Source organism: Sorghum bicolor, chromosome 4 (assembly GCF_000003195.3).
Source record: "Sorghum bicolor cultivar BTx623 chromosome 4, Sorghum_bicolor_NCBIv3, whole genome shotgun sequence".
In the NCBI taxonomy this organism is placed as follows: domain Eukaryota; kingdom Viridiplantae; phylum Streptophyta; class Magnoliopsida; order Poales; family Poaceae; genus Sorghum; species Sorghum bicolor.
The window spans coordinates 60,456,662-60,483,881 of NC_012873.2; the positions used below are offsets into that span (position 1 = coordinate 60,456,662).

Here is a 27,220-nt window from a genome sequence, read left to right on the forward strand (position 1 = left end):
TATACACCTGTGGTGGCGTTGGTTAGGAGTTTTAATTCTCGAGACGACGCGAATCGCGATGGGCCGGATGAGGATGAGATCGTTGGTGGTTTTGAATTCTCTGACAGCGCAACGAAACAGGATAAAAGCCAGCCAGCCTGGTCATCCTCATCACTCTTCAAGGTCGTCAGTAACAGTGTGTCACAGTAGTAAAAACTAAGAACACTGGTGGTGGAAACATCGGTTAACTGCATGATTAAACTGGCCAAAGGTTTTTATCGACCTGCCGGGCGCCGGCGCCATTCATCATCGGGTAAAGATCTGAACAGCGCCGCCCTGTCCGCGCGGGCAGCTTTGTCGTGGGTCTTGTCCAATGTGGCCTGTCCGTGCCGTCCATCACGCGCCCAATCATGGATCTGCACTCGCTCCAGGCCATTCGATACGGCGTAACGCTCGAATCAGTGGGGGCACCAATCACTGGGCAGTACCACGACTCAGCTTGTCAGCATTGTCGACACGAGCAGGTGCGCCGAATTTTCCGCTCCATTCAGCCCTGGTTGGGGTGCAAAGTGCATGAAAACTTTCTGCCGTGTGAAGAATCCTCTCGTGCCAGACTGCCGGTAATCACCACGACCATGCAGGCGCAGGCAGTATTAAACGGAGGCCGGCCATGCATTATATTTGCGCTAATGATCATGACCTCCCTGTGTTGATTTGCCTCCTTTTCAGGAAAACAAGACCCTCTAGCCTAGTGGTTACAAGAGCTTTAATCCAAAGTCCTAGATTCAACTTCCTATGATAGTGAAGTTAAATAGTATACTTGCATACAAGTTAATAGCATGTGGCACGTTGTTAAAAAAAATCCCCTTAATAGAGTGTGTTTGGTTAAGCTGTGCCTAAAAAAACCGTTGTGAGTTGTGGGCTATGAAGTTGTTTGGTTCAAACAACTATAAAATCTATTTTCTATCTCTATCTCTATCTCCCTTAAAACAACCGAAACAACTCTATATTATTACGATTTCAAAAAAAACAGAAAGCCAAAAGCAAGGTCCAAGGTGCTTTTAAAATTGTACTACTCAGTGAAAAAAACAGCTTCTGGTCTTTATCCCTTTGGTTGGCTTTTGGTTTTTTAAAGCAAAAACAGCTCTTAGAAACCCGACCAAAGATACCCTAAAGTTGAGGTTTGAGATCTTCTGACTTAATCTGACAGTTCTAGTTGACTGGTTTAAAGATAATGATTATATGTCCACTCGAGATGAATTTACTTTACTCCTTTATATAAAATATTGTTCGAGTAGATGAGTTTACTTTACTGCTTTATATAATGTATAACTATTATCTTAGATACGGTAACAAGGTCAAACAACTAGTAGAATAACATTCAAAAAATTAAGATTGATTTGATGACAACCAAACTTTATCTTCCCTATGAACTCATTTCTCTCATTCTTATAGCTTCCTCTTAACCTATCTCTAACAAGAGACCCATTAGGAGATTCAAACACAAAATGGGTCCAACACAATACCTATAGCCTCCAATAGAATACCTATACGGAAGACCCATTTTGAATACCAGGAGAGGCATAACTCAGATATGAGTATCCTCTCTCTTCGAGACCCATTTGTAGGAAGAATTCTCTTTTGGATCTTGTTATTGGAGAAGACAAAAAATGGGTATAGAACCTTTTGCTTGTAGCGCTACCCAAACTTTAAATGGGTCTTGTATTTTGGGTAAGGTTTGTTGGAGACAATCTTATAGATGCAAATAAAGTCAAATTCTAGGAATTTCAAATAGCCATCGACAACGCAACCAGCAACCACTACCTGAGCGCCTATAAGATTGGTTATTAGACCAATAATAGTAAGGTTTCATCAGGTTAATACTCCCTCCAAATTTTGTCACACAGTAAGTGTACATGTAGGTATGAGACCACCTAGTTTTAGAAGGCTTTTGTACATTCTTTTTTTTTTCAAGGTGCAATTACATGCTCCAACTTCTTTTGATAAAAGAGTATAAATGTAATTTCTTTAGTATCGTTCTTCTCAAACAATCATGCAAGAACACACGAGTTCCATATAGGTGAAACACTCTTTTTTGTTTGTTTGTCTTATGATGACTTCATGAATCTTAAGATCTGTTGGCTTAGTGACTTAGAGGTGCTCATAAGGACGTCCCCAATAGGGAGCAAATCGCTAGCTTAAATCAAATTCTATTGGCTGAAAACCAAACTGAGCACCCTGCTAGCGATTTAGGAATAACTTATCTCGCACGTCCTTCCAAAAATTCTTTCTCACTTACGCTCCGGCGCTCCGCATGTTGCTATCCTTTTTAAATTATTTTCGGAGGTTACATCACTATCGTATTGAGGACACCCTAAAGATAAAGTTTGTGTATGTATGTTTATAGAGATAAGTGTATGTGCAATGTTGTGGGTGGGCGTCTAGATAAAATGTACAATAAAATATCTACATAACAAAGGATTGAGAACAATTCTTATTGCATTCTACATTCTTGCAAACAATAGTATGAAACTTATCTCTTAGGACTTGTTTGGCAGTTTTGTCATTTGTGTGCGTGTGTACGCGCGCACGCGCACCATATGAGCCTTTTGCAAACGGTTATCTTAAACTTGTGGGCACTGTATAGGATTTAGCGAAAGCATTTTTTCAGGAAAAGCTTGGGGAGATAGTTTACCAAAATAGCTTTAAAGATGCTCACGGAGCTGTGCCAAAAAAAAAGATTGATTGGTGATGTCGAGCTATGCCAAGCAGGAACTAAGTATAACCTTAAAAATTTAAATTATACACAGCGAAATTAGAACTCCACAACCATTTTATTCGTATTCATCTATGGTTTACCAAGGATGCTATAGGTGCCATGAGCACTTGTTTAGGGATTTCATCAAACAGGTACACTACCTTGTTCCTGGTACCTAGACGTTGAGCTTAAAAATATCATGAGGATTTATTTTGGGATATTTGATGACCTTAATAAATTAGAGATGTTTTACTGTGCTTGGGAGGAACCGGTAGTTCCTCTTACGAATTTTGTTTCCAGCCGTCTAATGTAAAAGTCATTAATTAAATATAATTAAGGATAGTTTAGTCATTTCATGTATTCGCGCCGGAGATAGTTTGCCGGCTCGCCGCCGCCGCCACTAGCTTGCACGAGGCGCACTGGTGCCGGGCTGCCGGCGTATGTCTTGTCCAGGCTCACCATCGCTCGCCTGCGAGGTCTCGTATGTTTGGAGCCTGCTTGGGATCGACGACATCGGCATCGCACTGGCCGGTAGTGAGACGCGGCGCGGCACTGCTGTGCCCCTGGGGTGACGGCGATGGAGGGCAGCTATACCCTGTCGGCCGGCGGCGCGCAGCCGACGTCGTCGTCTATCTCTAGACGTCTTCGCTAGTGAGGATGGCCCTACCGCTCCATGGCACCATGCATGGATGAGCGGTGCGAGAACCTGTACCCATTCAACATTATCCAACGGAGATAGATAATCTGCGGGTAGGGTTCTACCGATCAAAATACCATTCTACCCTTTGGATAAATACAGAAATCAGTTTTGGGCCCATAAAATTTAAGTTCTGGTCCACAATTTAAGTTTCTCTCATTAGACTCTTTTATATTTTTAACCGTTAGATCTAGATGAACTAAAGGCTCTCATTATTCTCAAGCATCGTAAAATTTCTCAATAAATTATGCACAAAGAAATTAGAACTCCACAATCATTTTATTCATATTAGTCTACGGTTTACCAAGGATGCTCTACGTAACATGGGCACTTATTTAGGCAATTCATCATCAAAACGGGTACACCAGTCTAGCCTAAAAATATCTTGAACACTTGTTTAGCAATTCATCAAACGGCTGTACTACGTAGCAGGGAAGCCAATACCATTTGAGATTGAGCCCAGCGTAAAAATGTCGCAAGGGTTATACAAAGACGTTCTGACGCACACGTGAGCCAAATGAAACATTCATAAGAAATCCAATGATAATAAAAATGCTATCATAACCAAGCATTGCACAAGGTAAAGAGAAACAAACAATTAACCGCAGCAACTTACTCATCCGATACTTAATCGAAGGCAAAGTATGTAAGGAAAATTGCCCGACAGACAAAGCAAGGGCAGACTCGACACACCCTATGACCATAATGTTTTTGGGGACTGATGCCACCACCTAGTAGGATAGTTACGAGTGTTTGGAGATCAAAGTCTCCGCCCAAAACGAATGTTGGAAGAATCCTCCCTCTACATGAATTATTAATTTCTTCGATATGAAAGGCAAAAACTTCACCAGATCCTGATTGGGCAGGACCGGGAACAAACTGCTCTTGTTCGTCATCATTTTTCTCCATTTAAGCACCGCCAGAGCCGTACTTCTTCCCGAAGAAGAGGATCTGGAGCTGGTCATAGCCAGAAAGCACACCAGCACCAGCAATGGCACGAAGAATGTTAGCACCAGCACCCTTGAACAGGGACTTGGGGCCTTCCTTCTTAAGGATCTGCTGGAACGCATCCAAGGAGCTCTTGTACTTGACAGCCTCACCAGAAGTCATCATCATCCTTCTGCGGACAGTATCAATGGGGTAAGATGCAAGACCAGCACCGTTGGTGATCAGCCAACCCAGAGCGAAACTTGCGAAGAAATTGTCCTGCAAAAGAGAAACACATTTTATAGCACACACCACAAGCAAAAGCCAAAAGAGAAACATCTTATAGCACACACCACAAGCAAAAGCACACTATATTGAAGGGACAAATTAGACAAACCTGAAGGTTGCCGGTGAGGACAACTGGCTTGATAGAATCATAGAGCCCGAAGTACAAACCACGGTAAACGATGATTCCAACACAAGAGATGTTAAATCCACGGTAAAGCCCAGCGATACCATCAGATTTGAGTGTCTTGCGGTAGACATCCACAAGACCATTGAATTGCCTATCACCTCCTCCCTTGGCAGCCTTGGCGTCATTGGCCAACCTTGTCCTGGCATAGTCCAGGGAGTACACAAAAAACAAAGAGGAAGCACCAGCAGCTCCACCAGAGGCCAGGTTGCCAGCAAACCACTTCCAGTAACCATCCTTGTCCTTCTTGAAGTTGAACAACCTCTTGAAGTAGTCCTTAAATGCAAAGTTCAAAGCCTAGACAAAGATACAAAGACAGTTAATAATATATAAGTTAGATCATAACTTGATCACACAGCAAGGCCATTAGGAAAACAATCAGTTGCATTCAATCATTTAGGAACAGAAAGATCTTGTAGTTTCAACATATTTAGAATAGTTTCTGAGTAAAAAGACAAAATGGAAGATGTGGGCTACCTGAGTAGGGAAGTAACGAATAACATTTGCAGTGTTACCCCTCCACAAGGAAGAGAAACCCTCATCCTTGATGGTACGTTTGAAGCAGTCACCAATACCCTTGTATGGCTCTGACAGCCTACCAGACTTGATCATCTCATCCTGGTTCTGAATAAGCAGCTTCACACGCTCAATGGGAGCAGCAGCAGTCTTCGAAACAGCAGCTGAAACACCGCCCATCATGAAATCAATCATGAAGTTTTTGCCTCCCTTCTCAGCTGGAGCATTGGCAAAAAGCGGGGTACGCATCACTGGGACATTGATGCCACCAGTAACAGACATTGAAGGGCTGAAAAGGCTCTGTGTCATGTAGTTCCTTGTGGCAAAACTCCTTTCATACGAAGAGACAGAAGGGCAGATGTTACGGGCCCGAACACCTTCAGAGAAGCTGGAGCTCAGGTGGAACTGGCCACCAAGCTTATGAAGGACAGTGGGTTGGTTAGCCTGGTCCGCCATTACCACCTCAAAACTATTGGCTGCAACATAATATCGATACACAAAACTTAGTATAGTGCATAAAGAGAAACAGAATAAGATCTCCACATCTGTGTAAAAAAAGTATGTTGTATATAGTAATAAAGCTACAGAAACAAACAAACATTATTTTCTGAGCTTCAACATGGACTAACCACAAATCAACGCTAGACACAGTTAATTGAGGTAGAGAGCCTCCATATAAACATTAACAGATAAAACTATCAAACAGAAATAAATAATTAATGCAATTATACATAGACATTTATACTTTTTCATGTTCCATAACTCTAGTCTTGACAACTATCACCAGAATATAACAGATGCATAAAACTGAATCAACAAAATTTACAATCCGACAGCACAATGTAGTATGCTCAAACAGTTAAGGAATTTTAATATTCACAGGTTGTGCAACAAATGAAAATTACCATGATCACCAAATTCAATTACACAAAACCATTGAAGAACATCATAGCATGTCGAAACTATTAGGTGTGCACTCTAATACTACTTGCATGGACCCAAAAAAATAAACCCTGAAACAATTACAGTTGTTTCAAGTACTAATAAGACCATCTTTGACATGTGTTACCAAGAGAATATGCTTAATTTTTGCCACTTAAACCTACTATCAAATCACGACAGATTACCCAAACATCAACTGTGCACAAAAAAGTCATGAATTATGGCAGCGTGTACGTAGTAGAGTGAAAGCAGATCTAGGGGTATGGATCATGCAAATCAAGATCTTCACATGATATATGTGCTTAAATAATAAAGTCTAAAAGAATTCAACATTTCATCCAAAATCTTTGGGACGGGCGCCTACCGTCAGATCGACATCCACGGCTCAGAGCACAGACAGATCTAACGCGGCACCGTCACTATCACGAAACAGTGGTCAAAATACGACATATTTTTCCTCTCCCTGTCCCACTTACCCGATTGACCAACCAATAACCTCGCGATCTAAAATGATTCCACAAGGATCTAAAGATTCCAAGGCTCCAAGCCAATCGGAGCATAAAATCCACTGCGATGAACACATCTACGGAGAAACGGCGTAGATCTCAAGTATACATAAACCCGACCACTAGGAGAGTCCCAGCAGTCCTTACCCGACGCAGGAAGCACCGATCTGAATGAATCCCAAAAGGCCGAGGCTACCACACGAACGATCCAAGCCTAGAAACCGGAAATAATGGATCTATACGCGACGAACACAGACGAGCAGAGCAGATCTATATATAACAGCACACAAGGCGGACCGATCGCCACAAATAGGAACGAGAGCACGATCCTAAATCGGGAACAGAGGACGGGAGAGAAGCCTGGTGGGACGCGAGACTCACCCTTGGGCACCGGAGGCGGAGAGGGAGGCAGGACTGGGCGGCGGCTCCGAACTTTCAGAGGCGCGTCGAGGTGAGAGGGGGGCGATGCCTTCCTGGGGAATGCCTTTTTATCTCCGCTGCGCCGCCACCGCGCGTGCCACCAGCCTAGTGGGGGTCCTCGCGCGCGGGCTGGCCGTCCGATCGGGCGGGGCCGGTGGATCCGCGTCTTCCCCGCGCGGTGGGCCACATGGGGGTGGTTCCATGCTGGGTATTTTGATTCGTCGGATACGTGGATCCGGTGCGGGGTGACGAACACCGAACGGCGGGTTCGGCTAGTGGAGGATGGTGCGGTGCGGATGTGGTTGGTGGGGAATGGGGGAGCGCGTGTAGAGTGTGGCACGGCGGATCCAGGGCGTTAGGGTTTGTTTGCGCTGGAACGGACGGTGGATGTGCACCGCCATGTGGGGTTGGTCGGTCAGATGGGGTCTCCAGGTCCAGGTCCAGCGATAGCGGAAGAAGGTTGGGGGAAGGCGGAGTGTGAAAGGGCAGCACGGAACATGGGCTCGGGTGTGCGAAACGTGCAAGTTGGCTGTGGCCTTTTGACGTTGATGATGGGATGGATGGTCAGTATTTCTCCTCGCGAAACTATAACACTTTTGTTTTTTTTTATAAATATTATTCAATTATAAAGTAACTAGATTTAAAAAATTTATCTCAACAGTCAAACTGTATAATTTGTTTTTATTTTCATCTATATTTAATATTCAATATATGTGCCACAACATTTGATGTGACGTGGAATCTTGAAAAGTTTTTTATTTTTAGGGTAAACTAAACAAGGTCTAAGGACTCTTCTAACTGAGGCCTTCCCCACCTGAAAAAATTTCATCTATCCCATCAAATATTTGGACACATACATAAAACATTCAATATACATAAAAAAATAAACTAATTACACAGTCTGGTTGAAAATCGCGAGACGAATCTTTTAAGCCTAGTTAGTTCATAATTAGCCTTAAGTGCTACAGTAACCCACATGTGCTAATGACAGATTAATTATGCTTAATAGATTTGTCTTGCCGTTTCCAAACGAGCTATATAATTTGTTTTTTTATTAGTTTCTAAAAACTCCTCCTGACATCCTTTTGACACATCCGATGTGACACTCAAAAAATTTTCATCTTCAATCTAAACAGAGTCTGATAGGAAACATCGAATTCGAGTGGTCCATAACTGAATTTTCTTGGGTCAACGGGAAGGCAATGTACTGCAATGAGGTGCGGCCCTCTACGTATATTGTGACAAAAAAAATTGAGATGGCGTAGGTACGAAGCCGAATCTCTTTACTAAATAAATAAACAAATAAGGAAGACGAGATAATCAAACAAAGATTAAAGGAAGATGGGACAACCAAGGGCATGCTTATGTATAGTTTTTGTGAGCAGAGGCATCTAACCTTTTATAAGCTCAGTGGTTTGATAGTATAAGCTAGACTATAAGCTCCGTTGTTTAAATCAGCCAGAGCCTTTTTTTAGCATCTTTATATGTACATAATCTCTTATGGATCCAAATAGAATCTAGCTACATGGTTTTGGGGATTTTGATGATTGATGAGCATAAGTAATTATTACTAATGTGTGTTTTGCAGCAACTATATTTGCATGAATTAGTCACTTGCGGATAAGGATGATATTAGGTTTAACTGTACTCGATGGACACATGTATCCTAGTGACAGAGGATGAAAAAAATTAGGTATGACAACGAAAATCAACCAACCAAAAAACAATTTATAACAAAAAATGGAACAGATAACAATGAAAAAACGTTCCAAGTTTTACTTATTGTGCTGCTATGGTCTCTGTTGAACTCTACAGCTCATGAACTACTAAATTATCACACATGTGTCTATGTTAATTGGTGATTCCCTAACTGGCTAACTGTTGTGCATCTATGTTGTGCTAAACAAGATTAAGATGGAGAGTGTGAAGGGTTGGAGCAGCTAAGCAACATGCGCTAGGGTCTAGGACTAGCAGAGTAGCAATTCGCCTGGCGATCCTGGTTTAGGTGGCGTTAGGAACTCAATCGTCGATGTTGTTGCATGCTTGCGTTAGGAAAATGAACGGATGAACTATGGGCGTCGGCATGGAGTAGTCCATTGAAGCAAATAGGTAGTACGTCCATATATGTGGTGTCAATCCAAACCATAACCCACAAAGCACAAGACACAAAGACCTGAAGTCCAAAGGCCCAAATAATGGTTTATCTCTGTCTTAGTTTTCTTCCTCGTGAAACTCATGTTGCGTTTGTCCTTAGGCGAATCAGCGCTAACAACCTTGTTGTTTTGCACCCATGTCTGTTGAGGGTGATTTAGGGTTAGAATCCACGGTAGAAAGGTATGGCGAGTGCTCTACCTTGCCTTTTGCCTCTGCCTCTATCTACATCCAACACATTTTTTGCACCCACAAAAAGGAACCTATATCTATATCTATAATACCCAAGCAGATAGCGGTGCCATGGGTTGTATGTACCCACAAAATATGTATACTTGGCTATATGAGCAACTTACAAATCTAAAAATATATGTAATAAATGTAAAAAAAATTGGCACGCATGTAGCTCCTTTTTACCTGGTGTTAAGTCAAGGGATGATGAAACAACAATTGCACACTGGATATACACAACCCCATGAGTTTATTTATTTATGATGTATAACCATGCCCATGCCTACAAACCTGGTAGGTAAGCATTTTTCCCCTATATAGCATACCCATGCACAGGGACGAAGCCAGGATGAAATTTAGGGGGGGCTAAACAAAAGTTCTACATCGACTTAGCTCTACTATTACCCCTCGTAATAGAAAAAATGTTAGCTTGAAGTAGTTTTATATTAAAAACATAGATCAATGATGAAATTCACAAAATATATCTAAAAATAAAGTTGTCAGCCCACCCTACCTTATAAATTTGTGTCCAAAATAAGAAGAACGCTAAGGATTCCACTGCACTAGCAGCGGTAGGGGGGTTGGAGCCCCCCTAGCCCCACCGCTGGCTTCGTCGATGCCCATGCATAAGAAAATTAACACACACATACCCTAATAATACAAGGGGCAAAAACCTATCTATTTCGGGTTGAGGGTACTCATTGTCATCCGTACTCGTCAGCTACATATTTTTTAGCCCTAAAGATGTTTTGGAAGGATAGGAAGTATGGAGCAAAGGATATTTACGAAAACTGAGGACTATGTATGACAAAGGGCAACCTTGGTGCTCGAAGGCACTTGACGAAAAGTGCGTAAGACATTATTTTTTTCCTTTTGCCAACGTATAAAAGGGTCCAAGACATATAACTTGATGGGAAGTTTGAGTTGAGACCAATTTGTTTCACAAGTGCTACATCAACACCAAGTCAGAGCTTAAGAAGGCCATTTAGATGACCCTATCCCACTAAACACGACATGGGTGCGGCCATCCACCACCGGCTAGTCCACAATCTACTATATGAGACCATGATTGCGATGGGATGACAATAGTAACAAGGAGTCTAGGACTAGCCGTGATGACGCTAGTCAGAAGGGCCCCTTCGATCTTCTAACATGTAGGACTCTCTCCCTCTTTGTAATCCTACCCTCTCGTCTATATAAGAGGTGGTAGGGGCAGCAATCCTTCTTATTTGTGACCCCTTAGCAACCGGGTTATGACACTCTAAGTAATCTACCCAAAGTAACTTGTGTCTAAAAAGCATATCCGTTCGATCTTTAAAGGATTTCTATTGAAAACATTGTCAGCCACAAATTTATATATCTCATCAAGGTCAACTTTGGTTTTGGTTGTTTCATCATCGAAGGTCATTTTGAAATTTTTGAATTTCAAAAGGTTAGAGCTTTAAATAGAAATTTGAAACCATAAATGATTTCTAATGAAAATGTTGTTGACTATAGAGTTGTTTATCTCATCAAGATTTATAAGTTTTGTTTTTGACATTTCTCCATCCAAGGTTGTTTGTTTTTTTCTTGAATTTCAAAATCTTAGAACTTTAAATAGAAATCTAAGACCATAAATCATATATAATAAAAGGTTGTTAACTACAAAGTTGTAGATTTCAAACATGAGAACTTGAAACAAATTTTTGTGACCGTAAATGATTTCAAATAAAAAAGTATTGAACTATAAAGTTGTGGATCTCATTGAGTTCTAGAAATTTTATATAAAATTTATCTTTATTCAACTTTGTTTGAAAACTTTATTAATATTATTGTGTCGCAATATGGTTATCATCATAGGATCATATAACGAGTTGGCGGTGAAAATTGTCTTCGCTGCCGGTTCATATTGCAAGCCGACGGTGACGAGGAGCCCATCATCACTGCCTCCTGGTAACATAGAATGTTGGTGATGATGAGACCTAATTTCATCGTTGGTCGATGTATGAACCGATGATGAAAGTGCTGTAGGGGATGAGTATTTTTATAGCAGTGAATGACAAGTAACAAGTAAAAGGAAATGATAATTTGAATGTGTTGGAGACCTTAAAAATACCATTTATTAGTCATCACAGACAAGTGACGACCTCCTCCTTGACAACATTCACCACATCAGGCACCATTTTTTTCAACCATCCCCTAATTCCATAAGAAAAACATATTTAGGAAAAAAGTGCATTGTATGAGTAATAATGTAAAATAGAGGTCACAAATGCTACGATAATCATCATCGCATATGCTAAAATGCTTCAGCATTAATGAAAGTACATCTAGCCCTTCAGTGAGTTTTCATTTATTGAATGAAATATGATTAAATAACTAAACCGCGGAAGTATTGTAAACAAGGCCTTAGTATTGTGTTGGAGTGAATGCCAAAATGACGATATGTGCTCTTAACCAGTCTTAGTTAGTGTATTGGAAGCCTCTCACCTGAGTTTAGTGGAAACGTGCTCAGGAGGGGAGGGGGTTCCTCGAAGCTTGCCTGTTCGGTGGCTTCAGTGAATGATGGCTACTGGCTAGTGCGAGAGAGATAGTGTTAGTGTGGTCAATGCAATGTGGGCAATGGAGAGGTAGGACACGATTGTCGATGGTGAGCGCTATCTAATTCTAATAGAAAATTATAGTGTATAGTGTAATAGTTCCTAATGACTTTATTTATTTTCAGACATTGACCCCGATGGCCATTTGGCCAAGGTTCACCCTGTAAATAGTTAAATACCAACAAATAGATAGATAGATAGGACGTGAGAGGTAGACTGAAAGTACTGTCTTTTCTTAAATTTAATCAAAAGTTGCGCACCATAGGAGATCTCCACATTTTTGGTCAAAAAAATGTGACCCGACTCTACCAAAACGCCAACCAAACAAGATTTATACTGCACGTACATGATACATAGACCGTACAAGCAAACCAAAATAACAAGGGAATGCCCATTTCCTGCATTGCTTTATGCTATCTTGGGCTACCAGATTTATTTTGCTAGCGAAGTTTGCTCAAGAAACAAAGCCAAGGCCTTGTTTAGTTTCTAAAAATTTTTGTAAAATTTTTCAGATTATCCGTCACATCGAATCTTTAGACACATGCATAAAGTATTAAATATAGACGAAAATAAAAACTAATTGCACAGTTTGGTCGAAATTGATGAAACGAATTTTTTGACCCTAGTTAGTCTATGATTAGACAATATTTATCAAATACAAATAAAAATATCACTATTCATATTTTGCAAAAAATTTTGTAAGTAAACAAGGCCCAACTTGTAGTGGTTCTCCTTCTCCATGTGCTCCGCCAGCGAACTCCTGTTCGCCATTTACGTCCGCCAGGCGGGCCGCGAGCAAAGCAAAGGCGGTTGCCCACACAATCCGGCGGGAACATAGTTCCAGCCTTCCAGGCTCCCCCTCCCTTCCCCCGCGCCCAATTCACGCTTCCGCCCGAAACCTCACCGCTCGCTTCGCCACGTCGCTGGGGGTAGAACAGTCATTCCGCATCCCTCCCGTTTTTAGGAAAACCGATTCCCCGCTTCGGTGCCCACCACAAAGCTGACCTGCGGAAGCGCGAGGAGGACGAAAGGGACCGGACGAAGCTGCGCGCTGCACCGACCGACCAAACCCTAGGCGTTCGGCGGGCGTCACCACGGCGGCGAAGACGGGTGCCTCGCGTCGCCTTGGTGTCCCCGAAGTCGTCGACGGTGCAGCTCGATCCGCCTCGTCGAGCATGTCGAGGAGGTAAGAATACTTCGGTTGCCCCCAGCATGCTCTGCAATTCTAGCGATTTCGAACTGGATGGGATGCTTTTAAGCTTGGAGCTGGATCGCGTTCGTGTTGCTCTGACGATTTCGGGTTTGGTTTTAGCTTGTATTTCAGCATTTGTATGGCACCGCAGTGCGTTCATCCTGTAATAGTGCGGAGGTCTAGATTTGGGTGACATACTGCTTGGTATTTGATATTTTGTGGTAAATGAGATACCATTGGCTTTAGGAAGGCTCCAATTTAGGATTTAGGATGTATGGTATGGAACCATCGAGGCGACTAAATTGACCTTTCTTTGTCATTCGAATTCCTTTGGTTGCCCTTGGAGGTCATTATGAACTACATCACGGATTCAAATCGTCTGGATATATCGTGAATCACGGGACTAGTAGGAGTGGCACAGAAATGTCCTCGACAATTGGCTGGATGCAATATATCCTCTGTGTGGGCCTGTGGGATGGGGTGGTGGGGGGTGGGGGGGGGGGGGGGTGAGGGGGGCAGTGGTCCATTATTTTTACCCAAAAATAGGCCCCAAACTTATTCCGAAGTGTAGGTTGAGGTGTAAATTTTAGAATAACAGGACTGCAGAGGTAAACTCTGAATAAAAGACTGTTTTGGTAGTTTGGTACACCTCAACGATAAAATAGAATGAGTGGAAATGTTTGCCAATGACATCTCAATTTATGGTTTATATGGTGAGATGGCGAGTAGAACACCTTGAAGTGAAATGAAGTACTAGGAAGAGAATGGAACTACGTTTGTCAAGTTTATCAGTTCTGTGACACATCAGAAACACATTTCTGGGGATGGAATGTTTATTTCAAGCCTCCAAAAGATGGGGTAACTATTCCTGGGCTCCTTGTATGTTTGTACTGACTTTAGCTGTCTCTTATTGAGGACTGTATCTGTTGGCATAGCAAATGAAATGTTAATGGTTGTGTCCATTAGAACTTATAACAATTTAGAGTGTTCCCTTATGTTGCCTCTTTCTTCTTTTTTTCACCAGGGTCCCTTGCAAATTCTTCTTGCATGGAGCTTGCTTCAAAGGAGATTACTGTGAATTCTCCCATGACTGTAATGACCAACCAGATAATGTAACCTACGTACTTCTAACTCCAGACCAGTTTTCCTGCACTATCGAATTTACATTTGCATGATCCAGTAACAGTATTCCTGTATTTCTTACAGTAATGCTCTCACCTACAGGTTTGCACGTTCTACCAGAAAGGGGCGTGCTCCTTTGGTAGCCGTTGCAGAAATGAACATGTTGAAGCTCATCGTGACTGCCCCCAACCAGCAACCACTGCAGCACGTGCATCCCCCAATTCTTCTCAGCTAGTTGCTTCTTCCAGAGATCCTCGTTGCAGTGGATGCCAAACGGATATGTGTGACCAAACGCAGCAGATATGCAAGTCAACAACAACACTTTCTGCACATCAACCTGCATGGGCAGTTGATTATCATGACAATGACACTCCAGATGATACCACAAGCTGGCCGTCGTACCAAGCTGTGCAAAATCAAACATCACAACATCCTGCTCATCTGTCAAATTGCTCTTCTGCTGCTGTTGGCACTTGTCCTTATGGGAAAGACTGTTCTCAGATGCACGGAGATCTATGTGCATTTTGTGAAAGACAGAGCCTGAATCCTAATCAACCTGATGAAAGGGGGGTACATGTCAAGCTATGCAAGAAAAACAACAGATATCTTGAGGCCATGAGAAAAAGTGAAGACATAGAATGTGGTGTGTGCTTGGACCGTGTGCTTTCAAAACCTACGGCAGCAGAAAGGAGGTTTGGGCTGCTATCTGACTGTGACCATTCCTTCTGCATCTCATGCATTAGGAATTGGCGTAGCACCTCTCCTACGTCTGGCATGGATGTCAACTCTACACTCAGGGCTTGTCCAATATGCCGCAAATTGTCATACTATGTAGTTCCTAGCATTACTTGGTACTCCTCAAAGGAAGAAAAGCAAGAAATTGTTGAAGGTTACAAGGCTAAGCTCAGGTAACATACTTTATTTGAAATTTTGTTTTATCCTTAGGCACATCGTTTATGTAATTTTCAAACTGCCCAGACTAATAACAGCAACTCATCTGTAGTGTTTACTTTGCTTATTAGGAATGCATAGATAGAACTTCTGTTGTATTTTCTGCCAAAGCAGAACTTAATTCACTAGTTGTATATGTTATGCAGGTCTATTGATTGTAAGCACTTTGACTTCGGAAAGGGCACTTGTCCCTTTGGAAGTAGCTGTTTTTACAAGGTACATAATACAGTTTTTTGGGTTATTTAAATGCCTCTTTGTTTGATTACATGCTTCAAAGCATGGATTGTTAATCTTCATTCTTGAGTGGAACATAATTGGCTTATCATAGGAGATATTTTCAATCTAACAATGCAAGTCTTGTGCCTAGTACATCTTTGTAATTTGAAGCTGGAACCTTTATATAGCAGCTTGCAATTTCAAGCCGCTGTCATTGCTCGAATTCAATAGTACGTAGGTTTAAGCTGCCCTGTGGTCCTTCAAAAGTGCATCCCCATTTGCACAGTGAATTGCTACTATTTGTCCATTTCTTAGTACATGCAATATTAATTTATTTATTGAAAACATCTGCCCGTTAATTATGATATTGGGAGATTTCCTTTTTGAGGAAAATGAGTACAGGACAAGGACATGGCCCTTTAGAACTTATAAGAGAATTTACAGTTTGTCTCGTATAATGAACCGCTTGATGGTCATCTTGTTTTTCCTCCACGAGGGCTCAAGTCCTCGATTATATACTTCGTATCATGGAGTAATATGTGTTTCCATTTGTAGTAGCCCGTCTTGTCAATTTCCCGTGGTGTTATGCTCTATTGTTTCACACCTGTAATTGCATCGTTTTCAGCATGCCTACGATGATGGCCGTTTGGAAGACGCTTTATTGAATCACCATGACGCTGAAGATGCAAGTGCGGCGATTGCCAGACTTATGAGGTGGGTATTCTATATCCTACCATGCTTCCTTTACAAAATTTGAAGCTTTTGCCTGGCTTACTGATAAGAAGCTCCTGTTTATTTCCCAGGTTGTCGTACTTACTGACTCGGGTGCATGTCTAAGGAAAACTCAAACGTATCTTTGATCAAACATGCTGAGTTGATTGGAGTTCGTTGACCAAGCCGGCAATCCTGGATTTGGCTTTGTAATGAATATTATTACTAAAAACATCCTGAAAAAGAGGGCAGTCATTTCTGAAATTTATCTTTTGCTGAATGTCCAAGTCATCCAGAAGGAAGCAGTCCAAATCGTGCCACTTGGAAGCTAGCATTTTCTGTCCGGGTTGGTTGTTGATTGGTGTTTGTGACCAAACTAAATTATACTACTCAGTATACACTCTGGTGATCCTCGTTGGCTGCAGCATCTCTAGCATTTCGTTTTTCCAGCCCAGTCGTTAAAAAATTTGAGCTTGCTTCCCGAAGTTTGAAACGAGCTTACAGAAATGCTCTGTAATTGAAGACTGGAGAAATGTTATCTCGTTCTGCAGAGCTGCTCGCCTGCTATGGCGCGTGGAACTAAGTTCACTTTAACCTGCCTATGGGTATCCTTGACCACGATAGATAATTCGTCCTCTTTTTTCTCACCAATGATCTCTTGCTGTATGCAAGGCACATGACACAGATAATTCGTCCTCCTCTTTTTTTCTCACCAATGATCTCTTGCTGTATGCAAGGCACACGGTTGGCTCGTATAGTCGTATGACCGCAGAAAGATCTCTTGCTGGCCATTAGTACCGGCTTTCCAAAACTGTGGCCTTGTTTTCAGCTCCAAAATCCAAAACTTTTCAAGATTTTCTATCACATCAAATCTTCTAACACATATATAAAACATTAAATATAGATGAGAATTAAAATTAATTGACAAATAAATCGCAAGACGAATCTTTTAAACCTAGTTATTTTATGATTGGACAATGTTTATCAAATAAAACCATGCTTTTCAAAATTTTTTGGAACTAAATGTATGCCGCCAGGCACATAACGCAAAGTACACGGTATTTTTCTACAAATGCTAGGAAGTTCTTCCTTCTTTTTCCCGAATAATGTTAGGAGGATTTAGAACGTGAATGAACAGAACATGGAACCCAGCAAGCCAAGGCCTTGTTTAGTTTCTAAAAAATTTACAAAATTTTTCAGATTCTCCGTCACATCGAAGACGTATGCATGGAGTATTAAATATAGATGAAAATAAAAACTAATTACACAGTTTGATTTTGAGCATAATTAGTCCATAATTAGACAATATTTATCAAATAGAAACAAAAGTGCTACTATTCCTATTTTACAAAGATTTTTGAAACTAAACAAGGCCCAAATGACGAACGAGATGCATCGTCTTTATTCATAATAGAACAGACGCCTCAACACAAGTTATACATCGAACAATGCAGTATGATACAAAAGAATAAGCAATATCACAGATCACAACGCCCACCAAGGGGGGCACAGGGACACAATCACACACCCCATCACTGCTACTTCTAGTACTACTATCTAAGACGAAAACGATCGAGCAGGCCGCGTCCAACCCGACCCCGAACCAGCAGCGAACCACCACGGTCCACGGCAAGCGCCTACTGCATGAGGCCACCGGCGACGAGGATGGAGAAGACGGCAGAGCAAGCCACGGCCAGGGCCGACGCCGCGGTCCCCGTTGCTGCCGCGCCCGTGACGGGCGCCGGCGCGGGCGGCACGCCCAGGTCCATCTCCTGCGCCGACGCCGACGCGGCGAACAGCACGGTCGCCACGGCCACGAGCAGCACCGCAGCGCGGGACGCCATCACGAGCAGAGACCGAGCGCGGGAACGAGGACGGCGAGAGCGCGTAGCGGCGGCGGCGGCTAAGCGAGGCAGAGGCAGAGGACGAGCAGTGTGGTGAGACGGGAGCGGCATGGGCAGGCGCGCGGCCGGGGGGTATATAACGAGGTGGCGTGATGTTCGCGGGTCACGGTCGCGGCCTCGCGGGCACCGGGCGCCTCGCGCGGCGACGCGTGGGGTGTGGAGGCGCGACACGTCGGGCGAGCGGACGGCGCAGGTGGCGCGGCGCGAGGGGGTCTGGGCGTCTGGGTCTCGGCGCGCGCACGCGAACGCGATTCCATCCCACCACAACCACACCACACCACACCACACCATGAGCTCGGGTCTGGGTGACGCGTACGGCCCAACCGGCGTTGATTGGCGCGCGCGCAACCGCGACGCGTCCCACGCACGACGCCACCGCCGACACACCGGCTACGCGACCGATGCCGATGGACATGGTATGCAACGTCACGAATGCGGTACGCGTACGCCGTCGCGTGCGTCACCCTCAGCACACCCGTAATTGGCGACGAGTAAAAGCAAAATTTAGTAAGGTGGTGATATAAGCTGGCTGCGTATATAAGTTATCACATCAGGTTTATGATGAGACGCGGGAGATAAAAAGAGAGAGAAAAAACAGCTGTAAGCATTACTCGCCATGAAACGCTCTTTTTTTCTTTGCCTTGATAAGCATGAACGCTCGTGTTGATTGTTCATTTCTTTGCGCCGACTAGCATGCCGACCACGTAGCGTGTTGCCTACGTTGCTCAGGGGTCAATGGCAGCTGCCGTACATGTACACTCCGGTACGTGCGAGCGTGCATGCGTACACCTGCCCAGGGCCGGTCGGACGCAGTAAAGCCAACGCACATGCGGTGTAAGGTGACGTACGAGGTCGACTACGGGCAGCAACGTGCAACGGCCACGTACAGTGGCTCCGTTCCAAAAGTCTTCACGGTTACTTCACCAACGCTTCGGTTGCAAGCGCGGTATCCGCCGGGCGTGCCGTGGAAGATGGCATATATACGCTCATCGATAGGGACCGAGAGATCGGAGATTGGTCTCAAAAAAAAAAGGAAAAAAAGAGAGAGAGAGATCGGAGATCAAATCAAGTAATCAACTCACGTTTCCCTAGTTTGCAGCCTCAAGCTAGGCTACATCGGTCGGAAATTGGCCAAATGGGAACGACCTTCAGGTGCACCTTTTCCGAGGCAATGTATGCATTTTCTGTGCCTACGCCGGCTTCCAGGGATAAACGTGCGTACTGAGCTCATCTCCCTACCACACACCGGAGCGGATCACGCGCGGTATTCCACAACGGAAGATATTGTAGCGCATTCGCTTACGTTTGATAAATATTATCAATCATGACTTAAATATACTCAAAAGACTCGTCTCGCAAATTACTGATAAACCGTATAATTAGTTATTTTTTATTTATATTTTATGCTCCATGCATGTGCCGTAGGATCGATGCGATGACGAATCTGAAAATTTTTATGATTTTTTAAAGATCTAAATAAGGCCTTAGTTCACCTAAAAACCCAAAAAGTTTTAAAGATTTTTCATCACATCGAATTTTGCAGCACATAAATAAAATATTAAATATAAATAAAAAATAATTAATTACATAATTTATCTGTAATTTACGAGCCAATTTTTTTGAGCCTAGTTAGTTTATTGAACAATAATTAACAAATCAAAACGAAATTACTATAGTAAAAAAAAATCACCTGTTCAACGCCTGAGTCAGATGGTCGCCGTCTGCGTTGCGCGCGGTACAGAGGGGATGGAACGAAAGGGAGGCCTCAGCTGCAGGCAGAGAAGCCGTCCGCCTCAACAGTCGACATGCAGGCATGCCAGTGGCGAGCCAGCTAAACCGGCGGCATTCTTTCCCATTCCTGTACGGCTCCCCCCGGTGTGGTGGATGCATGAATCTAGGAGCGCGCGGAGGTATCATGCCCCCGTCGCCGGAGCGCTGAAATGATGGTTTTTTATGAACCCGATCGGTTCAGAGCTTCCACCATGAATCCTGCCATTTGTAAGGGAGAGTTTGAACTAGCCTTGCTGGAGTGGCATTAGGACCGTGGAACACAGGGACCTTTGTCAGTTGCCGCAACAGTTCCTCTGCGGTTGAGCTCGTTCGCAGCGATTAGACAATTCATCTGCCATGATAACAACAGGGATTCCAGGTTAACAAATTAATGATCGCCCCGTAGCGTCGTTAGGTGGCTACCTAATATGCTTGGAGTTCATAACAATATTCGGCTTGAGTGCTTGTGTATTCTCTTTCATGCTGCACAAATGATTTGGGAATCTTATGAGGTAGCAACCCAACCCACATGAATGAAATGAGCAGTTGATGTGGTTTTTTTTGGTTGAATTTAACTGCACTTGCCTCGTTTTTTTTCCAATTAAATGAATAAACCCCAACACAGTAACACACATGTTTCATGCTAGGAGTCATGTGCTTTTAATCTGAGCTTTGCTTTGATCGAGGTGATGCACTGCATATATATCCACTCCTCCCACTATGTATATCCACTGCCTCTTCAGTTAGATCACAACATATCACATCTGTTTAATTCTATATATTTTCAATTTTTGTTACGATTAATGTCATAATTTATCTACTATACTGCGTGTGGGGATTAAAATAAACAAAAAATATTCACATATCTACACGATCGCCCCATCTTCAAATATTATGCTAGCAAAACCTTAAAATTTATAAAATCACCATAGACGCCTCACTAGCAACGAAAATATCACCTACCATTGAGATCACAGACAACATTAAATCTTATAGTAGTTGCTCTTCAAACCCACAACCTGAGGTGTTACTAAGGTCATCCTCAATGAAGGTTTTATGACCCAATTTTCAATATATCCATATTATAGAAATAGTGTAGATTTTAGAAACAGTTTAAACCCACTTTCTTCATCAATATAGTGTCACATCGGTGCTCATAAAAATCTAACGAAAATCTCGTTGAGACTGACCTGAGAGCGCAATCGTTTACTTGCATATGGCCTGACTAGGCTCGGCGCATGCACTTGAAGAGTGATTGGTTGGTTGCAGCACCGCTAGCCGGGCTCAGCGCATGCAACTACGGCGCGATTGGTTGCTTGCATCTTCGTAAATTCGCAGTTTGTGTGCTTGGATACTTGGAGACAAAAATTAGGCCTTGTTTAGTCTCATCCAAAAACTATTTTTTTAAGATTCCCCTATCATATCGAATTTTACGACACATAAATGAAATATTAAATATAGATAAAATTAATAACTAATTGCATAGTTTGTCTGTAATTTGCAAGATGAATCTCTTGCAACTAGTTAGTCTATAATTAGACAATAATTATCAAATAGAAATGAAAGTGATACAATACTAAAAAATTTTGTTCGCTGGAGCTTTTTAGCCGAATCTGCCAACCATTCACAACAAATCAGCCAATAATACTTTCTGTTATGAATTTTGATACCGTAGCACTTTCGTTTTTATTTGACAAATATTGTCTAATCATGGAGTAACTAGTTTTAAAAAATTGATCTCGTGATTTATAGGCAAACTATGTAATTAGTTTTTATTTTTATCTATATTTAATGCTCTATATATGTGTCATAAGATTCGATGTGACAAGGAATCTTGAAAAGTTTTTGGTTTTTGGAGTAAACTCAACGAGGCCTAAGGCCTTGTTTATTTCCCAAAAAGTTTTGTCAAAAATTTTAGATTCGCCATCACATCGAATCTTACGACACATGCATGAAGTATTAAATATAGACGGAAATAAAAACTAATTACACAGTTACCTGTAATTTATGAGACGAATCTTTTAAGCCTAGTTAATTTATGATTAGACAATATTTATCAAATACAAACGAAAGTGCTACGGTACATAAAATCCTAAAAATTTAGCAACTGAACAAGGCTTAAGTGAATAATAACAACTTATAGAGCCCGCAGGCCGGGCTGCCGGTTAGTAAGATATATAAGTAGTAAGGGCACTCCCAATGCTAAAACTATATGTAGTTTCTATACCTATTAATTTCTATAGATATTATGTATAGAAACTATAGTCCTAATGGATAGTTTTTATACAATAATTTGTTATCCAATCACATTCATTCTCTCTCTACTCTGAACCAATCATATCACTTCATGTCTTGGATCTCGCGTAGACATGGTTTCTAAGTTAGATCCAGTTTTTATGATTTTTATTCTCTCTCTTCAATAACTATCTTGCCACGTCAGCAAAATGCTTAAGTAGCACCATAATTAATATCTATAGAAACTATAATGGTTTCTACATTGGGAGTGCCCTAAGGCTAGTCTCAATGTATAGTTTCATGGCACAGTTACCAAGACTATAAACTAGGTAACCGAACTACATGAGTTTCATGGGAATGAAACTCCTCTCTCATCTGATGAAACTCCTTCATTTAATGACCCCGCCATGTCAGCAATTTTGCTTATGTAGCACCCTATTTAATGTGCATGACACTCTCATGAAACATGTATTGAGACTAGCCTAAGGTCATCCGCAATAGTTATCAAATAGCTAGCTAGGAGGAATTTTATTGGCTCTCAATAGCACTTTACAAATAGCTAGCGAGATGACGTACAAAAATAATAAAAAGTAGCACTCCTACTGGCTATCGAGGAGAGAGATTAAATAACTAGTAATTTTTAATAGCTAGCGACTCTTAAATAGCTAATCTAGCACGATCTCCTAGAAATAACTCCCTTACAATACTCTCTATAATAGATAGCGACTTTCTAATAGATAGCGACTTCCTAAGCTAACTATTTATAAAAAAAATTATTATTGAAAACCAATAACATTCTTCTTACAGATCAAACAGCTAGCGATCTAAACACGGCTGCCAATCACCCGATCCTGTGTTTTCCAACAAGTCGACAAAAGATAGACCGGGTGCTGAACTTTCAGACGCCTTCTCCTTCTCTGCCACGTGTTTTGGACCTTGTTGTACCAGCAAACGCGAAATCATTGGTGAGAACGTGGTGCTGGGCCCGCCGCCGCCGTGGAACAATGTTGGGCCTTGTTTAGTTCCCAAAAATTTTGTAAAGTTTTTTAAGATTCCCCGTCACATCGAATCTTTAGACGGATACATAGAATATTAAATATAAATAAAAACAAAAACTAATTGCACAGTTTGGTCGAAATATACTAGACGAATCTTTTGAGTCTAGTTAGTCTATTGATTGGACAATATTTGTCAAATAACAACAAAACACTTACTATAGTAATTTTGCAAAATATTTGGTACCTAAACACGGCCTTGCTTGACGAGCCGGCGCGCCCGCGCTGGCCATGGGTCCCATGACAGAGACAGATGACACCGGTGGCGAGCAAGCGACTCGACGATGAGCGGCGCCCAGGCTCGGCGACACTGACATGAGCGGCGCCATGGATTGAGCATTGCGCAGGCTATTGGTTGGTATCAAAAGTTATGATTAAAATTATTATTAACTTTAAAGAAATATAGCTGATAAAACAAGCAAATGGGCTTGGCTGCTGCTTTAGGCCTTGTTTAGTTCACCCCGAAATCCAAAAAGTTTTCAAGATTTCCCGTCATATCGAATCTTGCGGCACATACATGAAGCACTAAATATAGACGAAAACAAAAACTAATTATACAGTTTGTCTGTAAATTACGAGATGAATCTTTTGATCCTAGTTAGTTTATGATTGGACAATATTTGTCAAATAAAAATAAAATTGCTACAGTAGCAAAATCCGAAATTTTTTCGGAACTAAACAAGGCCTTATGCGTTGTGTCTCTGTAGGCCACAACGAACCAGCAAGCTGCTGGTATAAGCGTCCTCCCTGTCATCGTCGCCTTGGTTGTCCATCGCTTTTCTTGCCAGCTTAACACATGGTGTAGGACATACTAATCTACGCGACCCAAGTGTAAAGCGGAGGTCTCGAATTGGACCAAGGGAATTTTAAACGTCCGGTCGGCAGTCTGAATTTTATTTGTGAAAGTCTGAACAGCGCAGCTTTCTTTTTCATCGAGGTGCTGAACGACTAAAATTTTTTAAAATTCTTCATCATAGAATATTTGAACACATATATAGAGCATTAAATATAGATTAAAAAAACTAACTGCTCAGTTTATCTATAATTTTAAGATGAATATTTTAAGACTAGTTAGTGTTAGTTTAGTTTTTGGATAATAATTATCAAATACAAATGAAAGCACTACAGTAACCGAATCAAATTTTTTTTTGCAAATTTAATTAAGTAAGGCCTTTGTTTCTTCCATCCATAGACTAATCGCTGATATTCTGGAGATTATTATTGCTTATTAGTGTTTGCACGATCGTCCATCTTATTCCCCTCTCGGTGAAGACTGAGAATTACTAGATGGTCTTCTAAACCTTGTGAACAACTGCGTCGCAACTCCAGTACAGGAACGTGCATGCTGTTTGGCGACGAAGTCCAAGACGGTGAACACTACAGCATTGTTGTTGTTTGGAGGTGAGAGTGATACGTGGCATTGTAGCAAACAATTTTGACTTTGACAAAAAAAACTGCCGGAATTATTTCAGGGCAAACACGCAGGAAGCCTAGAACACGCGAACAAACGTGCGCGCCTGCCGAAGAACGAGAGACTCGTTCAATGGCGAGACGCAAACCACACACGACACGACCCGTTCGTTTCTTCCTCGCGAGATGACCGCCCGGCCACTCGTTGCTGGCCGGACACCCATGCACATGCAGGCACGTAGCAGGCGCCGCCACATGGCGGTGGGCTGGCGGCCCCCACCCACTCGCGATCGCCCAGGATTAGCCCCACTAATCCCCCTATAAATCCCCGGCCCCGCCGTGGCCTCCATTCCCAGGCAAAGCGACGGGAGCACAGAGCCAGCTAGCAGCCGCGAGAAGCAGCCAGCTCGCTCGCCGCGCCCGCCGCCTTCTTCCTCGCCTCCGTTCCGCCGCGCCGTCTCTACGGTTGCTAAGCCGCCGCCGCATCCAGGGATGGAGATGAAGAAGATCGCCTGCGCCGTCCTCTTCGCCGCCTCGGCCACCGTGGCGCTCGCCGCGGAGGCTCCGGCTCCGGCCCCCACCAGCGGCTCCTCCGCCGTCGCACCCGCCGTCGGCGCCGCACTCGGGGCCGCCGTGGCCTCCTTCTTCGCCTACTACATTCAGTGAGCCGGCCGGCCGCGCCCAGAGGGAGGAGGAGGAGGAGGAGGAAGAGACGAAGGGGAGGAGACATGGCTGCGCTGATCCCAACACGCGCGCGCATTCCGATGCGTGGGCGTGTTCTGATTCGACACTCCTTTGTCTTCGTTTCTTTGTTCTCTTCCTTAATTTAACGAATTCATTGATGCACCAAGTTTAATTTGGTGCCTTGTTATTTGTTCGTCCCTTTAGAGAGAGGGATCGACACTTGTACCATTGCTTGCCATTTATTTGGATCAATTCAACAATTCGATTTAACCATCGCGTATATATGTGTGATTTGGATGAACGTTGCCCTGATGGTGATGAGGTTTTGGGTTCACGGCGTTTTGTTATGCCTTAACATGTTGAGGATGTGCTGGTCGTATGATCTAAACTTCTAGTTGATACGGTAGCATTTTCGTCGCTGTGTTTTTAATTTTGTAAATAGTCTATATTTAGTGTATTCGATATGATGAGAGTTAAACTTTATCGAGAGCAATTGAAATTCCGAACAGAACTGCACGGCAACTTCTGACTGCTGTAATCAGCTCGCAGAGTCGCAGTTGCGAAGTTAAAACATTCAACATGATGGTTTGTCTCCAGAATTACAGTACAATTAGTAAATGTTAGGCAGAGCACCCAAATGGCCCCAGCAGGCACTGCAAATATGAGGGGAAAAAATGGAGGAGCAAAGCAACTTAGATCCATCAACTGCAAAAAGAATGGAAAACGAATATAGATCTGTCGCCAAAGACAAGCAGATAAGTATCTCACTACAGCATCGACATTCCATACCATCTTACTTTGCAACTTCACGCACCGGAAAGGTTTAATTTCGAAAAAAAAAATCTAGAAAGGCTGCAAATTTGCATCCCCAACTGCTCAGCAACACTTAACCTTGTGTGATGTTTCTGAACATTAGTGGGAGTAGCATGTGAGGGCAATGGCGGCAAGTGATTTCTAAGTTTCACTTCAGAGAAAGTTTGACACAGCAACATTGTAGCATAGCACCAACATCTTTCAGAAGTAAATTACATGTTATTTCTGGCATCCATGCCGGAGTTTACCAGCTGGAAAGGAACACAACACATCCACACAGCACATGAAGGAAAAGATCAATCTATACATGCTAAAGATAATATATTGTAGTCTGCATATTGAACAGACATTAAAATGAGAAGGGCCGACACTGAACAAAAAATGAGTCACTTTAAGGAACCAGCCGCTACACCTCTCAAGCTTGCAGCAACTACACCTTGGCCTTGCAAGGTCAAGAATGTTACATCAATAACATAAGGATTTCCCCATCCTGATGCAGAAAAAAGAACATAGCAATGTTTGTAAGCTTTGATCTGATGATCAAGGAGGCTAGCAGCACCAAACAAGGGTTGAAGAACCACATGCTGGCATGCAGTGCCGAACTGCTGATGGTTCAGGATTGCATCCTTCCTTGAGTGAAAAGAGACCTGACTGAAACTTAGTGGACTCTGAAGCTGATTGAGAGTGATACGTGTGATCCTTCCATTGCAGGTACCTATTTATAATGGAGAAAAGGAGCACCAATAATTGGCAAGTATTATACAGTTTGTGATATGAGGGCTAATTGAGAAGCTGATTGAGAGTGATATGTGTGATCCTTCTAGCAGCTAATGCCTATCTATTGGTGATGGCAATGCTGCCGGTGAATCTGCACTATCCAAAAGCATCGAGACAAGCTATTAAACAGTGCACTTCAGAAGAAACATAAGGGCTAGTGCATATCCTGTACAAAACATTTTTCTTTGACCTAAGCTACAAG

The 27,220-nt window shown here is 42.6% G+C and overlaps 3 protein-coding genes across 3 annotated transcripts; 2 read left to right on the plus strand and 1 right to left on the minus strand.

The window, feature by feature from the left end:
• LOC110434362 (ADP,ATP carrier protein 2, mitochondrial) lies at positions 3,966 to 7,310 on the minus strand. Its single transcript, XM_021458243.1, has 4 exons — positions 7,179 to 7,310; positions 5,311 to 5,825; positions 4,759 to 5,130; positions 3,966 to 4,640 (listed from the first exon to the last, which is right to left on the minus strand). The coding sequence occupies exons 2-4, from the start codon at positions 5,803 to 5,805 to the stop codon at positions 4,344 to 4,346; spliced, it is 1,164 nt and encodes a 387-aa protein (XP_021313918.1). The 5' UTR covers positions 5,806 to 5,825; positions 7,179 to 7,310; the 3' UTR covers positions 3,966 to 4,343.
• LOC8071776 (E3 ubiquitin-protein ligase makorin) lies at positions 13,170 to 16,988 on the plus strand. Its single transcript, XM_002452597.2, has 6 exons — positions 13,170 to 13,364; positions 14,395 to 14,482; positions 14,595 to 15,400; positions 15,590 to 15,659; positions 16,285 to 16,373; positions 16,463 to 16,988. Exons 1-6 carry the CDS (start codon positions 13,354 to 13,356, stop codon positions 16,494 to 16,496), a joined length of 1,098 nt encoding a protein of 365 aa, XP_002452642.1. The 5' UTR covers positions 13,170 to 13,353; the 3' UTR covers positions 16,497 to 16,988.
• On the plus strand, positions 25,084 to 25,708 carry LOC8071777 (arabinogalactan peptide 23). Its single transcript, XM_002452598.2, has one exon. It carries the CDS (start codon positions 25,237 to 25,239, stop codon positions 25,408 to 25,410), a length of 174 nt encoding a protein of 57 aa, XP_002452643.1. The 5' UTR covers positions 25,084 to 25,236; the 3' UTR covers positions 25,411 to 25,708.

Coding starts and splice junctions, on each gene's coding strand:
- LOC8071776 (XM_002452597.2), top strand. Junction 14,483..14,594: donor GTAATGACCAACCAGATAAT/GTAACCTACGTA, acceptor TCTCACCTACAG/GTTTGCACGTTCTACCAGAA. Junction 15,660..16,284: donor GAAGTAGCTGTTTTTACAAG/GTACATAATACA, acceptor CATCGTTTTCAG/CATGCCTACGATGATGGCCG.
- LOC110434362 (XM_021458243.1), bottom strand. CDS start 5,805: ATGGCGGACCAGGCTAACCAACCCACTGTCCTTCATAAGCTTGGTGGC. Junction 5,131..5,310: donor TTCGTTACTTCCCTACTCAG/GTAGCCCACATC, acceptor ATCTTTGTCTAG/GCTTTGAACTTTGCATTTAA. Junction 4,641..4,758: donor TCCTCACCGGCAACCTTCAG/GTTTGTCTAATT, acceptor TCTCTTTTGCAG/GACAATTTCTTCGCAAGTTT.
- LOC8071777 (XM_002452598.2), top strand. CDS start 25,237: ATGGAGATGAAGAAGATCGCCTGCGCCGTCCTCTTCGCCGCCTCGGCC.